This window comes from Platalea leucorodia (genome assembly GCF_965183815.1).
Source record: "Platalea leucorodia genome assembly, chromosome: 9".
NCBI lineage: Eukaryota > Metazoa > Chordata > Aves > Pelecaniformes > Threskiornithidae > Platalea > Platalea leucorodia.
This window is the reverse complement of record NC_138831.1, coordinates 1289906-1304422: the sequence shown is the minus strand read 5'-3', so window position 1 is coordinate 1304422 and position 14517 is coordinate 1289906. Positions and strand designations below refer to the sequence as shown.

Genomic DNA, 14517 nt, shown 5'->3' with positions numbered 1-14517 from the left:
AATCAAATGCAGCATTGCTGAATAATGAGAACTGATTATTACTTTTAAAAAGACTTGGGGAGGGGGGTCGGGAGGCGAGGGGGGGCGAGGGAGTTTCAGATGAGCCAAGTTGGATGGAATAAACTGACAAACAGAAGCAAACACAAACTGTTCAAGGCCAATGTTTTTCTTTTTGGTCTTTAAAAACAATACTTCTGTTGGTGGTTATTTGGTCATCATTTCACATCTAACCTAAGGAAAATACTCATTGTATCAGCAGAGTGATACGACAAAATGTGATGAAACTCCTGTCTTAGTCCTGAATATAGTTTCTTCTTTTTGATAGTTTCCTCTTTTTGATATATAATATTACTAAAGTGTTGTGGCTTTTTTCCCTACAATAACAAAAGATAAAAATAATAATTTAAAAAGTAAAACCAGATATTTTTGCATAATTCTATGGTCTGGAATATACATCTTTAAGAAAAATACCATGAGACTTGAGATAATTTGTGAGTTGGCAATGCTGCCTGAAATACATTAATGATGGTCTTTCATTTCAGTCTTAAAAGGAAGTGCAAATTAAAGGCCTCATTTTGCCAGTGCTTCTGTTATGAACAAATGAGTTCAGCATGTCTGAACATTGTGGTAAATACACAGTTACAACAACAGCAGGACTTCATAAATACAGCATCTGCCTTTTAATAGATAATAATTAGTTTGGCTTATAGGAGAAACACATTAGGTTCATCAATTTCAGTATTCCATCTTCTGATGTGTGTTTGCCTTGGACCATCCCTGTTTATTCTAGCTCAGAAGTCTATGTATAAAATCTAAAATGTGTGGTTTTGCAGTAACTTGTTACCCTAAGTATATGGGAAAGAGGGTACCCGCTGAGAAACTTGTTTCTCTTTATTAATATTCAGAATTATAAAAGTTTTGGGATACAGAGATAGTGTGTTAGAATAATTTAAGGTCTTCCATGTGAGTTATTAACAGCGTAAAGGTTATGTTGCAAAATAATTTGCAATTCCTTTTCCTGTACCAAAACTCTTTGAAAAGAACGGGGACTGGGGGGGAGGTGACACAGGAATGACACACACGTGACTGTAGCTGCAGCCACTCTGACAGCGTCTGTCTCTGAAGACAGTAAAGTCTTTCCTGTTTGTCTCCCAGGAGAGCTGGGAGTGGTGTGATCTTCCACTTCCTAAAAATCTGATCTTTGTAATGAGGGCTTTCACTTGTCATGGGTGAGGCTGTGATCGTGTTGCTGGAGCATTCTGATGCCGAGCTGCCTTTTGGCTCTGAGGCACACGGTTCGTTCTTCTGTGAACGCACACTCCTTTGGGGTTGCCCTGTTTAATATAGGCCTGATATTGAGAAGAAAAAGGGACAAACGTAAGACATTGAAATCCACATGATTAAACAGCAGTTTGCGTTACAAATTCCGGCTTTGGAATGTTTTCAAGTAAATTTAAATTGTCTTAATCCAGATAGCATTTGTTTTGAAAAAAAAATGGAATATTTGTTTTGAATGATCAAGCATTGAAGCAATAATTTCCCTACAGTGTTGAGGGTAGAAGGAGGGAGAAGATTGCTCTCTGACATGGCAGTCTGAGGCCGTACACTCCCCCATGCAGAGGCTCCAGGCAGCATACATTTGCCTTTCCTGCGCCCAGCCCCTTCCACCCCCTCGCCACATTAGCTTTTGTCTGAGTCCCCTCCCTGGCTCCCCCAGGCTCTGCCAGGAGGCAGCTTTCCCTCCTTCGTAAATCCCTCTGTTCTTTCCTGTGGTTTTCTTCTGTCTCTTGCCACTGCTGAATGCTTTCTGTCCCTTTTCCCAGTCAGCCCTCCCTTTCATCCAATGAAGTATACCCATTTCTCCTACCTACCATCTCTTACGTGATTTTTTTTTTTTTGTCCTAAACAGTTTTTCTTCTGCCCTACCTTTCCTGTCCTGTCGTGCTCTTCATTTCTCTCTGAAAACTTTGCAAGTAGTTGCCTTTTCTTAACAGCAATTATATTTTCTGCATAACTGTTGCCTCCTTGACCAGTCTCCATCTTCTGTATACTTATAAAAAAAAAAGGGCAAACAAAAAAGACAGAAAATTCACATCCTATGTCTTGACTCCTGCTTCTGTTACTTTATTCTTCTTCAGATATCTGTTGTCTTTTCAGATGCATTGCACAGGCCTTTCCTTCCAAACTTCCCAGTTTTGCTTCTTACACATGTTTGCTTCCAGATGCCCCGTGTCTCTTGCTTATTCTTTCCCCTTACATTCTTTACTCTCTGTTCCCTTGCCTGCAGCAGACCTTCCTCTCCAGCAGCCCTTCTTTCTTCTGGAAAGCAGAGTCACAGGACAGGAGGAGGGCAGGATGCTTCCTTTGCCCACATGCTCCTGCTGTTCCTTCAAGCTCCTGTTCTTTTAAAACTTGCTTAATCCCATGGTAGATATTGCTTTCAAGAGATTGTTTTGGTTTGTTCCCCTAGCCCTCCACAATGGTTTTCTGAGATCCGTTCTCTAGAAAGTGGGGCATACTAGATATGCTGTCTATATCCTGGATTTAGTAAAGGAGTAAAAGTTTTGAAGCGCACATCTACCGAAAACCGTGAGTTACATCATTGAGCTCATGGTGTTCAGAGAAGAGCCACCAGAATGCTTAAAAATATTACCAAACAGTGAATGACTTTAGGAGCTTAATTTTCTGTAGTTTAACAAACAGAAAATGATACAGCAAAGAGGTTACAGTCTGTATATACCTACCTGACAGATCTTCATTTGAAAAAAAAGAATTAAGTCCTCTCTAGTAATGAAAATAAATATATTGCACAATACAGTGCATGCAAGCTAGAGGTAGCAAATGCACACTAAAATATGGTGTGTATATCTAACAGCATTCATGTAATTTTATGACTTGTGTTATATGGGAAGCCATGCTAGTTTTGTTGCAATGGTTGCTTCCGACTTTGTGACTATGGATATATGTAATCGAACAGCATTTTTTTTCTCATGCCTAAATCTTTGTGTGTTTAAGCAGAAAATAAAGCTGGTACATTGAAATCCTTTCCTTTAATTGCCATTGCACCCATGCATACGTCTTTGCATATTGTGTGCTGACAAATGCCAGATCACTGATATCTTTGAATATCAGTGATATCCAAAGTTGATTAACACTGATTAATATAATAAAAAACAGTAAAAGGAAACACACTTCTCATGGTTTCATTATATCAATAAGAAGTACTCCTGAGCGCGTGAATCGGGTCAAAACTTGCTCATCTCTTGTGAGGCCCCACCTGGAGTACTGCATTCTATTCTGGGGTCCCCAGTACAAGAAAGACATGGACCTGTTGGAGCAGGTCCAGAGGAGGACCGTGAAAATGATCAAAGGGCTTGAACACCGCTCCTATGAAGAAAGGCTGAGAGAGTTGGGGTTGTCCAGTCTGGAGAAGAAAACGTTCTGGGGAGACCTTAGTGTGACCTTTCCGTATATAAAGGGTGCTTATAAGAAAGATGGAGAAAGACTTTTTACCAGGACCTGTAGTGATAGGACAAGGGGCAATGGTTTTAAACTGAAAGAGGGTAGAGTTAGACTGGATATAAGAAAGAAATTTTTTTTTACGATGAGGGTGGTGAGGCACTGGCACAGGTTGCCCAGAGAAATTGTGGATGGCCCAACGCTGAAAGTGCTCAACACCAGGTTGGACGGGGCTTTGAGCAACCTGGTCTGGTGGAAGGTGTTCCTGCCCATGGCAGGGGGGCTGGACTAGATGGTCCTTAAAGGTCACTTCCAACCGAAACCATTCTATGATTCTGTGATCTTGTTCAGACAGTTCTGGCTTAAACCAGTGATGTTACTTGAGAGAGAAAATCAGAAATGAGTTGCCTACAGATATGGCATAAAGCTCATTCTAAGTGTAGGGTATTGACCATCCTGAAATATATATAGTCTAGCAACAAGAATTAAAAAGTCTTTAAAAATGGTAAGCTGTAAAGTAAATGAAAATATTTGTCGTTTACCTTACTTGCAGAAAGAGCCATCTTTATGTATTGATCCAGCTTTGGTATTTCAGGTACGGGTTTGGTTCCAAAAAAGCGTGTATGTGTGTTTGCCGTGCAACATACTCTTATTGTTAAGATTGCATGAACTTTCACTTTCCCTTGTCTTCAAAAATAAACCTGAATATTCTCTGTATTAAATTGATAAAGTATATAGTAAGAGTAGTCGTGTATGGTTTGTTGATAGCATGTGTGCATATGTGCATTTAAATTCAAGTTTTATTACACGTGAAGCTTCAAATATTTGCTTCTGATTGATTGTTGAATGCCCTACAAGCAAGACTTTTCACAGACATAGTTTAAATTTATCAGGTATTTGAAATGATGACGAGTAGCATTTCATTACTTTTCGTTTCAGAGTAAGACAGACTGCAGTGCTGTATTATTTACAAATGTTTTGCCCTACTGTTTCTTCCTCCCCCAGCCAAGTGTTCAGGAAATGTGCTATAGCACTCTTGTTGTAAGGACTGGCTATATAAGATTCCTGAAACATTATTGTGGAAACTCATTTGTATACAATCTCCTTTCCATTGTGGAATATTATTTTCTTTAGCATCAGGACACATACTAATTGTTTCATGTTCCAGAAGAGATGGATTTCTGCTAGGTCCGGCATAGAAATAGCCCTAACCTCTCTCACAGAATATCTGCAACACTATTCTAATAAAGGAGATGAGGAAGAAGTATTGGTTACTGCTGGAAGGAGGGGCTAGATTAGGGTGAGTACCCAGATCTAGATCACAAATCCTGCTGCACCATCTTACGTCTTTTAACAGATTTAGAGGGCCTGACTGGAAAAGTCTGCACAAATGTTGCATTGTTGTAGAACTCAGAAGATGTTTATTAGTACCAGTTAATACTAAGCTGCTTCCTTAATATTACTGCAAAGGAATCTTCTTTGTGATTTAACACAGACCCATGTAGTTTGTTAGAACGCTGCGAATGTGGATGAGTCTTAGAGGTTTGAAGGAAATGCTGCATCTGTTCCTATTTCAGTTTCTGAAAGATTGCCAGACCCTGTGCCACAACAAGAGCTGGTCGAAAGTTTTCCACTTGAAGTTTTCTGTGGGAAAATGCTGATTCAGCTGAATCAGAAGATTTTATGGGAATGTACCTATTCTGTCAAAACTTTTAGTGAAAGCAAAGCTATCTGACTTTCTATCCATCCTGTAAGTCAACCCAACGCCCTTGTGGCAGTACCCACTGGGAGCTCCAGGCTGTCTGTGTTGTCTTTGACCTACAGGGTTCCTCGCTTTCTAGCAGTTGTCCAGACGGAAAACTCCCAGGCTGCCTGGGCAGGGCAGCAGCCTGTCTGGTGTATTTGTAGGATTGCCAGTCCTGTATTGTTCCTACAAAAGGGAACAGTGCCTTTGACTCCTTGAACAGTCTGTGAATGAAGGTGATGTCTGGCTTCTCTTCTGTCTTGTCATCGCTGATGTTTTTGATAAATTATTCTGAAACAGATTTTAGTCTTCAAAATTTGTGACATTTCTGGCTTCTGTTACAATGAAGAGTTAATACAAACCTGACAGTGACAATTTTTCTAGAGACAGGAAAACTAGTTTTTACACAGCTGTGATCACAGTATGCAGAGATTGATTAAAAATAAGCTTTTCCTTGGAGAGTTCAAGCTTGTTGTGATAAAGTAGAAGTACAGAAAATGCTTCCAAAAGTTATGTTAGTTATTTCTCATAAACCTTAAATGTTATTCTCTGATGTATAAACCTTCCAAAGGGTGTAACAGTCTGTGCTGTAAATCATTTCTGCCATGTTATATTTGCAAACATGTAAAACACAAATGCAGTACAAAAAGCCAGACTCTTAAAGACTCAGCTGGAGAGATTTGATGAGGACTACTCCCAGATGAGATGTCATAACAGGTCATGTAAGTATTAATATATTTCAGTGCGAAATCATTCTAAAGTGCAGTGAAGCTTAGGTTTTGCTTTTATCTTCAATAATAGGAGTAAAACATTTCTAAAATGAAGTCTGATGGAGCAAGCTGATTTGATTGTAATATCTGTGAGAGCTACAATAATTTATTGTTGTGTGTAAGCCTCGATAGCTTTTAAAATTCTTTTTTTCTCTTTTCTGTCAGTATTTTTCTTTTCTTGCAATTTCTCCAAATGATAGGATTTAGTGAGAATGCTTCCCCTTTCTTTTTCTCATTCCATCTCAACCTTTTATTTTACTTTCTTCTTTTTTTAAAAAAACTTTATGGAAAAATGTTTTGCGAACAGGACAGCTGACATCTTAAAAAACGTTTATTTTCTGTCATGTGAAGGGCTGGTCATTTAATAGGAAGATTACTTGTTTTTTATGATCATTCATACAGACTTTGCTCTATGATACGAGTAATACTGATTCCATGGATAAATAGCAATAAAAATTTTAGGACTCTGCTATTGGAAATCTGTTAATCACGTTAATAATCTAAGACTAACATACTAAGTAATGTAAGCGGCATTTTCCAGAAAAGAAACAGCTAGTGAGGTAAAAGATAAGAAACAGCAAGTTTCACATTCCAAGAATTTTGTTTTGTTTTCTTTGCATTCTGACACTTTTTCCTCTTTTGGCTGGAGCTCCTTTTCTGAAAGGGGATGCAGTTAATTTGGAAACTTGTAAGATGCAGGAAGGGGTTTGGTATTCCCCTTCAAAGTGTGTTACTTTGCCTATATGGCTCTAAAGTATGTTTGCCGTCATGGAAGATAGCTCTCCTCAACTTCTATTTTAAATTCCTTTGTCTCGAGATTTCTTATTGAAAACTTTTACATCCTGTTACATCACTGAGCTCTTGTCTGGAGTAAAACACACTGAAAAACTCTTCAGAGAGGAACCACAGTGTATTTGCATAGTTGTACAACCCAGAAACATCTGCCAGTGAAAACTGGTATATCACAGTGTGATGCAAGCGAATGAATCTGCAGTCAGCAGCAGGCTAGATGTATTTTCCCATGTTCAAAATGTTAGCAGTAGACAAAATTCAACAAGTCTTTTTTTTTTTCTTTTTCTTTTTTCTTTCCCCTGTCGTCTTATGACTGTTTTTGTTTTGGTTTGGTTTTGGTTGTTTGTTTGTTTTTTGTTGTTTTGTTTTGTTTTGTTTTAAAGTGAAAATTCGTATTCTGGACTTCTGAAGTATCTGGAAGGGAGCTGACTGTGTATTTACCAGGATTGTGATTCACACAAATTTCCTGGTCACTTTGTGTGACTGTAAGCAAGTGCTTATCCTGCTGTTCATTTTAAAGCCATTCTCTCTGTGTAGTTGAACTGGTATATATGTACCTATATCAGTATAGTGGTGTTATTAATTTACTGTGGTTTTGATCGTGCGATTGAACAAAACTAATCAGGGGATGGTCTTTCACAGAAGCAACGTGCTTTTAGTCTGTTGCTCATTTTCAACTAACTGTTTTGAATGAGATTATTTCAGTGTTCTACTGCTTGCTACAGTCATAGTATAGTGATTTTCTGATGTTTTCAGTGGAACGGGGTTTGATTGTAAATTTATTTACACATGAATAAAAGGAATTAGATCTTATAAAGACTTGTAAATTTAACGTTTTACTCTTCTTGACGATGAGTGCAACGTTCGCCTTCATCTAGTTGTCAGGGCTCTCCCCCAGTTCCCATGATTTTTTGAAGATGCTAGAGAGTGGGCTTGCAAGGACATCAGCCAGTTGTCTCAACACCCTTGGATGCAGCCTGTTGAGTCCCGTGGATTTGTGTGGGTTGAGTCCTCACAAGTAAGTCCTGACTGAGTCCTCATTGTTGATCGTCCTCTTGCTTGAACCCTTTCATTAAGCACAAAGGCCTGAGAGACCTTGTCAGTGATGACTAAGGCAAATACTTGTTTCCTACATAGTTCAGATTAACCTGACCTTAAGCTCAATTGCTCTGACTTGACGAAGACGGTGTGGATAGATTATTTCTATGCAGAGCTTCTAGTTGGGTCAAGCTGTGCTATGATTTATCAAATGAACTCTTACGTGATGGCTTACTTTTCTGGGCAAATGACTCTGTATCCTGAGTACTTTCATTAATGGAGATATATGGGAAAGCTCTTTGTGGTTCATTGAGTGTCTTCATGTGATGTTATTTTGCAGAAAAGCTGTGAAGTTCTAATGCTAATTTTGGTGGGACTGTTTAACGCTGTACAGGTAGAATCCTCTCACAGAGGTTCTATAGTGTGAATTGTTTTTGACTCACTAATAATGGAAAAGATGTGGGCAAGTAAGTTTTTCTTTACCTTACAAAAGAATAGTATTATTAAGTGCAGTAAATACTGTTCTTTGAGATGTGTTGTCCCACACAGGAATAGGATTGGCTGGGAATAAGCATTCTTTATTTCCTTAGTTGAAGGCACAAAGGATATTCAGGATACTCTGCTCAGGTACTCTAGTCAAACGTGTCTGTGTGCACTCCAGCATGTTTGGTGAAAGAGCATCAGCTTCTGAGAGGAAAATCTTGAAGGACCACAGTTACTGTAAATTAAATCATGTTTTCATTTTATTTTTAAGTAGAATTCTCTGGGAGTGAAAATTGTAAGGAAAATACAAACTTTAATTTCATATTATGAATACTTATCCTGTTAGATCTTGGAAAACCTCCAGGATTTCAAACTGTGAATATTTTCACTTGTTTGTGAACAGCTTTTATAATGCAAACTAAGTAGTGAAAATCTTTCCTATTCAAAACCCTCTATTAATTTAACTAATGTAAGAAATAAGATAATAAAAGAAAATTTCTCTCAGTCTGAACCTTATTATTAGCTATAAAGATAAAAGCTAAAATGTTAGAGGAATGATAGTGTGCTGTCTAAATGACATTGTTTACTCCTTACATAGCTTTGATTCCATATGGATTTGTAAGAGTGGTTGCTAAATCTCAAACATAATCTGAGTTTCATTTTTGCTTTATTACCAAAAGTTCAGATGCTTTTTGGAACTTTGAACTATCCTGTGTCTTCAATTGCTAAATTTGCCTAGCTGTATGATGAAAGAAGGTATTACAGGAGTTCTGGTTTTGCTTGCTTTTAGGCAGCCTAGAGAAAGCATTGGTATACTTTTAGAACTCAGGAAAATAAAACTAATTTTGAAAAAAGGAACAGAAACAAAGTTGTAGTTAAGCAGAGTGATTCAAGCTTAGCTTGTCCTGGCTAAAGGATCAATGCAGTTTGTAATTTTTCCCAAATTAGCTTTCTAGGTTAATATCCTGATCTTACTGAATCAGTTGTGGTTCCCCCTCCACCCTTGACCTCAGTGGAAGAAGAGCTTCACTCTGATCTCTGATTTTTAATGGATGGTTGCTCCTTCACATTCTTGAACTGATTGTATGACCATTTCAGTCACAATGTTTTCAATTTCTTAATAAATGTCTGCAAACAGGGCCTAAAGCAGATTTCCTAATGAGTCATTTTGCAATGCTCTTTTAAACAGAAAATTATGTGAGAAGTTTGTGTAATCACTTTTTAATCTTTCTGACTCTCACTGAAGAGATTTACTCAATTTCCAAATGACTGGCAACAACAAAAAATCACTGGATGTTTTCAGTGCTGTGCTGGCACACGTGGCAGCCATTCTTCGTGATGTAGAAATTTTTTAGTGGTTGTGGTTTTGTGGTTTTGTTTATTTTGGGACTCATAATAAAAAGTGCTAAATCCCCTCTTAGTGATGTGGCTGAATTAGTGGAGGAAAAGTATGTGAGAAGACAACCTTTCTTCCTCCTGATAGCAGGCAGAACTCTATGGAAATGGGGAAACTCAGCCTCAGGCTGAGTCACATAATGAAGTGGCCTGCCATCCTGCAGTGGTGATGGACTGGCCTCCCTAGGCTAAACTTTGTGCTTAAGAGCTTGGAAGAACAGCCAAGCCTAGATGGTTAGCAAAGCCAACAAGGTATGTAATCATGTACACGTGGGAAATAGGGCATCTTCCATTCTCCCTTCATCCCTAATTGTAGGAACGAAGACGGAATTTTGACCAGAATGTATTCTCTACAGGCTATGCAACAGAACATAGCATTTCACTTTTTTTTCTGGGAATGGAAGATGTCAAAATTCTGCATTTCTTTAAGCCAAAATCAATAGAGTTACTCTTGGTTTATGACAGTATGTACAATCTGTATTTGTGCCATCTATTTTTGCTATCTTATTATTTGATGTTCATGCAAGTGCAGATATAATTTTGTTATGCTTTAATAGACAAGTTTCATGTAATTTTCAACACTCTCTTTTTTCATAACTTAGGATACAAAAATAGCTTCACTTGAGCGCAATATAAGAGATCTTGAAGATGAAATACAGATGTTAAAGACAAACGGAGTTCTGAATACAGAGGACCGAGAAGAAGAAATCAAACAAATAGAAGTTTACAAGAGTCACTCAAAGTTCATGAAAAATAAGGTAAGGTCTATTAATAAAATAGCTTAATGCTGTTTAAATAATGGAAACAAAAGTTTTAACTTGACCCTTTTCAACATGAGCAGCTCTCTGCATGTCGTCTTCTGGTAAATCTCTACTATGCAATACTCAGTAGCTATGGAGGAGTGAAGCATTTTGGATAAATAAAAATATGCTTATGTTTTGACTTAGGAAGAGGTAAGGAAGAGGCTGTTTCACCACTTCTGCAGAGGCAGATACAATCCTGAGTCTATACCATGTTCCCTTTTCCCTTTCTTGTGTACGGTGTTTTAATGTTGCCTTTTTGAATTAGTTCATAATTTTGACTTGCACCATTTTGGCACAACTTTGTGCATTTTTTTCTGGTTTTTACTGTAGTTTTACAGTAGGGACTGCTGTTCCATAGATGATGCCAAATTTCTAGTATTTTAAAGTATTTTTAAAAAATTTTTAAAAACCTTCGTATTTTAAAGACTTGGAATTTGATGTCTCTGTTCCCGCAGAGTACCTTTCGTTTCAAATTATTGTGCATAGATAATTATGAGTTGACCACAAGCAGATGGTAAATGTGTAGTGATGTAACACATTTCCTGGTGTCAAGCTCACAAAACAGTATTGCTTGTTCATTTTTTTAATTAACATCAGAAGTAGAGCCTGATGTCTAAATTGTTGCCCCACCTGGTCTTTTTAACCTCCTTTCATCTTGATGTGCTCAGCTGATGTCTAGGTAAAGATGAGCACTCCAAACAGTCTTTCTTGTGAATTCCAATATTTCTTTTCTGATATTTTTATAATTGCCTTAAAAGGTGTAATTAATATATAATATGTTACAATTTGTGCTGGTTTATTCCCAGCTCTCTACCTTGAATGTGTTTTGTTTATGAAGTGATAAAATACTGAATTAAATCACTTGATTAAAAAAAAAAAAAGTTTGAAACTATGGAGGCTGAAGCTGGTGCTCCCATCCTCATATAAATAAATCAAGGTTTTGGCAATAGAATTTTTTTTGGTATTATTTATAAGCTAAACTAAGATGGGGTGAAACAAGACACAGCAGCCTGAAGTGGAAACACTGAAATGGAAAGCCAGCCATCTCTTCTCTTGCAGTGATGTTAAAAATTTGACCATAATGCCAGAATAAAATGTAGGCAAACAACTTTAGTGGTTATGATTATTATGAAATCTTTGATTTAAAAGTCTTTCCATCCTAGTTATTTGTTTGGGTTTTTATTCTGTTTAATATTTAGGGGGAGTTGTGTATGTGGACATTGTGTATGTGAAATTCTAGGGAACTGAGATGGATTGATTCACTTTTTCTGAAATGTGTATTTGCAGCTCTGAAAAAAACGCTTGAAGAGGTGCTGGTACTCTTACCTCTCTAGAGGCCATATAAGCAAAAAAAGTAGGAGTTAATTGGCTTAAAGTGCAGTTCTCTGCCTACCGTTGTCTGTTGATGCTAAAACTACTTAGCAACGTTGCTATTTAAGTACAGAGTTTGCAATATCAGGTAGATACATACCATTACCACTCTTTCAGAGTTGGGCAAGCTAAGATTCAGAGAAAGTAGGCAGCTTGTCTGTGGTCAGGGAATGAAACGGTGTCAGCACCTTCTGGAGAACCTGAGTGCTCTGATTTTCAGTTTTCTTGTGTAATTCAGACCTTCATTGTGGTCTTGACAAGATGCTTTTACTTCGTCTGAATTCCACAGTGAGTATAGGACTAAGAAAATTCACCACGGTGCAGTATTGGATACTGAAGATTTTCCATCTCAGAAGAGCTGTTACTGTCTCCCAGTTTGGAACTGTAGTATCTTGTAACTACATCACAGGAAATGCTGGTGTCTTGGGACATTGGGGCATATTTTTACCTTCTCCTGGGGGTTTACAGAAGAAATGGAAGTGTTAGTGCCCATGTGGAATTAATCCAGATTTATTAAAAAAATTTAAAAAAAACCACAGAATATCTTTATTCTGTTGAAAAAAGTAGCTCTTAAGCTGCTGAAAAGTAGCTAAAGTTCCTAAGTAGCATTTTCATCGGGAAAATAATTTTGCCTATTTAAACATCATTAATTTCAAAGCAATTAAGTTTTAGTAATTTACAGCAAAACTCCTAATATATCTCAGCAAATCTGTTGATATAAAAATAATGTACAAAGCCTAGTATTTTGTTTAACAATCTTCTGATGTTTTTGAGAGGAAAAGCTTCAGTATATTTCTGTGGCACAGAAAGCAGACGAACGAGACGACTATTAAACATGCCTTGTTTTGTCACAACCTTCTGATCTTTGATAAACGCCACATTCTGATGAAACTTTGTCTGTTTTCTTTCACCAGTCCTTTTCTTCCACTTAACATTGAGATTTGCAGCAGAAGATATTATTTTTATCCTTCATCTGAGAACCTTTCAAGGTGGAAAAGTATTTATGTAGCTGTCAGCAAACAGATCTTATTATACCTGATCTGTTGAACCTGAGATTGTCGATAAATTCTGATAAACAGAAGTCTTGATTGATGACAAAGAGCAGAACAAAACTCTTCTCAGAGTTAACAGTCTTAGGTGCTATAAAGCTCTTAATGCTTCACATTTATTCTTGAAATATAACTTGTTTTAAATCTGTTCTTCATTTAAATAAATGGGAAGGTGTTAAATGGAGGCCGATACTGAATATTATTTATTGTGAGTGAGTGGCAGAAAATGTTGGGAAACGTTCTTTTTCTTAACTAATTCTTAGTAATATTCACTCCTTCCAAATACATAAGCTTTAATTTTGACTTGCAGTTAAATAGAAGTTGTAGAAATGAGAAAGAAAACTTGCTTAGTTTTTTTTTTTTTCTTCCTTGCCCACTTGATGAGGATTCTCCTTGCTCTGTTTTTGAAGGGACAAAAATTGCCATCAATCACATGATACAGAAATTGTCAAAACAAGTCTTAAAGTTTTCATGACTAAGGGATATGAAGCTTCAAATGTCTTCATTAAGGATATGAAGAAAACGTATAGGATGACATGCATTTTAAAAAATAATTTCTGCTTTGCAAGACTTCCTTCTCTTGCTTCGTCCTTTGGCTAACAGCCAGATATTTAAAGGACCATTTTTTCAGGTGCGAGTTTGCACTCTGGAATTTAAGTAGTTGAGTATTAGAACTCATGCTATTGACAGGAGTGAGTATGAAAATCTAGTGATAGTTCAGTACAAGTTCAGCAAATTACTGTTAAGATGAGCTTTAAGAATTCATTAGGCTGTAACAAAGCTCTCTGTAATTGATACCTGTGTCTAAGGACTTTTCGCACTGTATGAAGGAAGCATGCAAGTTCTAGGCGATCCTGTAGAAGAAATATACAGGAAAAGAACTACAGCAATTTTTGCGGATAGGCCTGGAAATGTGATAAACACTTTAAAAATAGACCTTGACCAATATAATCTGTAGAGTCTCCTCTTCTCCACTTCATTTGCATTGCTACTGTTTTTCCTTTACTTAAATCCTTCACTGTAAAAGCAGTTGTCATTTGTTACATAAGTCCAGATCCTTACGATGCATAAATCAGCATAGTTTAATTTAAAAGAAGTATTTACTTAAAGATTTAGCCCATTAATTTTAATATGCAATATTCAGGGCAAAAGCTCTGATTTTTTGTTTCTTTGTCGTGTTTTGTTTTCTTTGTTTCCCAGTTACTCTATGTAATGTTGTGTAAGATTTTGGTGTGTAAAAATAATAATATAAGAAAAAGGATAATGGTTTTGTGGAAATGCTAGTATCTAAGGAACTGAAATTATGGGAGGTGACAGAATCATAAATTGAGAAGGAAGACAAAGGAACTAGGGTTTCAGGAAAGGAGGTGAAGCAGGATCATAGTGGGCAATGTTGAAAAAGCGGTGACAGGCAAATTACACGTATGAAATATGTGAGATAGTGGGAATGTCAGGTCAGAGGACAGCCTGGGAGTCTTTTAGATGCTACAGCACTTATACCCAGACTTGTAGGTTACCTTCATTGTAGTCTTTATAAAGTACAAAAATGTTTTTGCCTTTTCTTTTTTTGTACTGACATCAGGAGATCTCATTGAATCGTGACTGTTGGTCTT

General features: G+C 37.1%; 1 protein-coding gene across 1 annotated transcript in view; it reads left to right on the top strand.

The window, feature by feature from the left end:
• The window catches only part of ERC2 (ELKS/RAB6-interacting/CAST family member 2), a gene marked incomplete at both ends in the record, with an annotated part of 442749 nt that overhangs the window by 100534 nt on the left and 327698 nt on the right, over window positions 1-14517 (top strand). The window contains one exon of the mRNA XM_082322574.1: window positions 10284-10439. Coding sequence (XP_082178700.1) covers window positions 10284-10439 — 156 coding nt within the window. The remainder of the gene's footprint in view (window positions 1-10283; window positions 10440-14517) is intronic.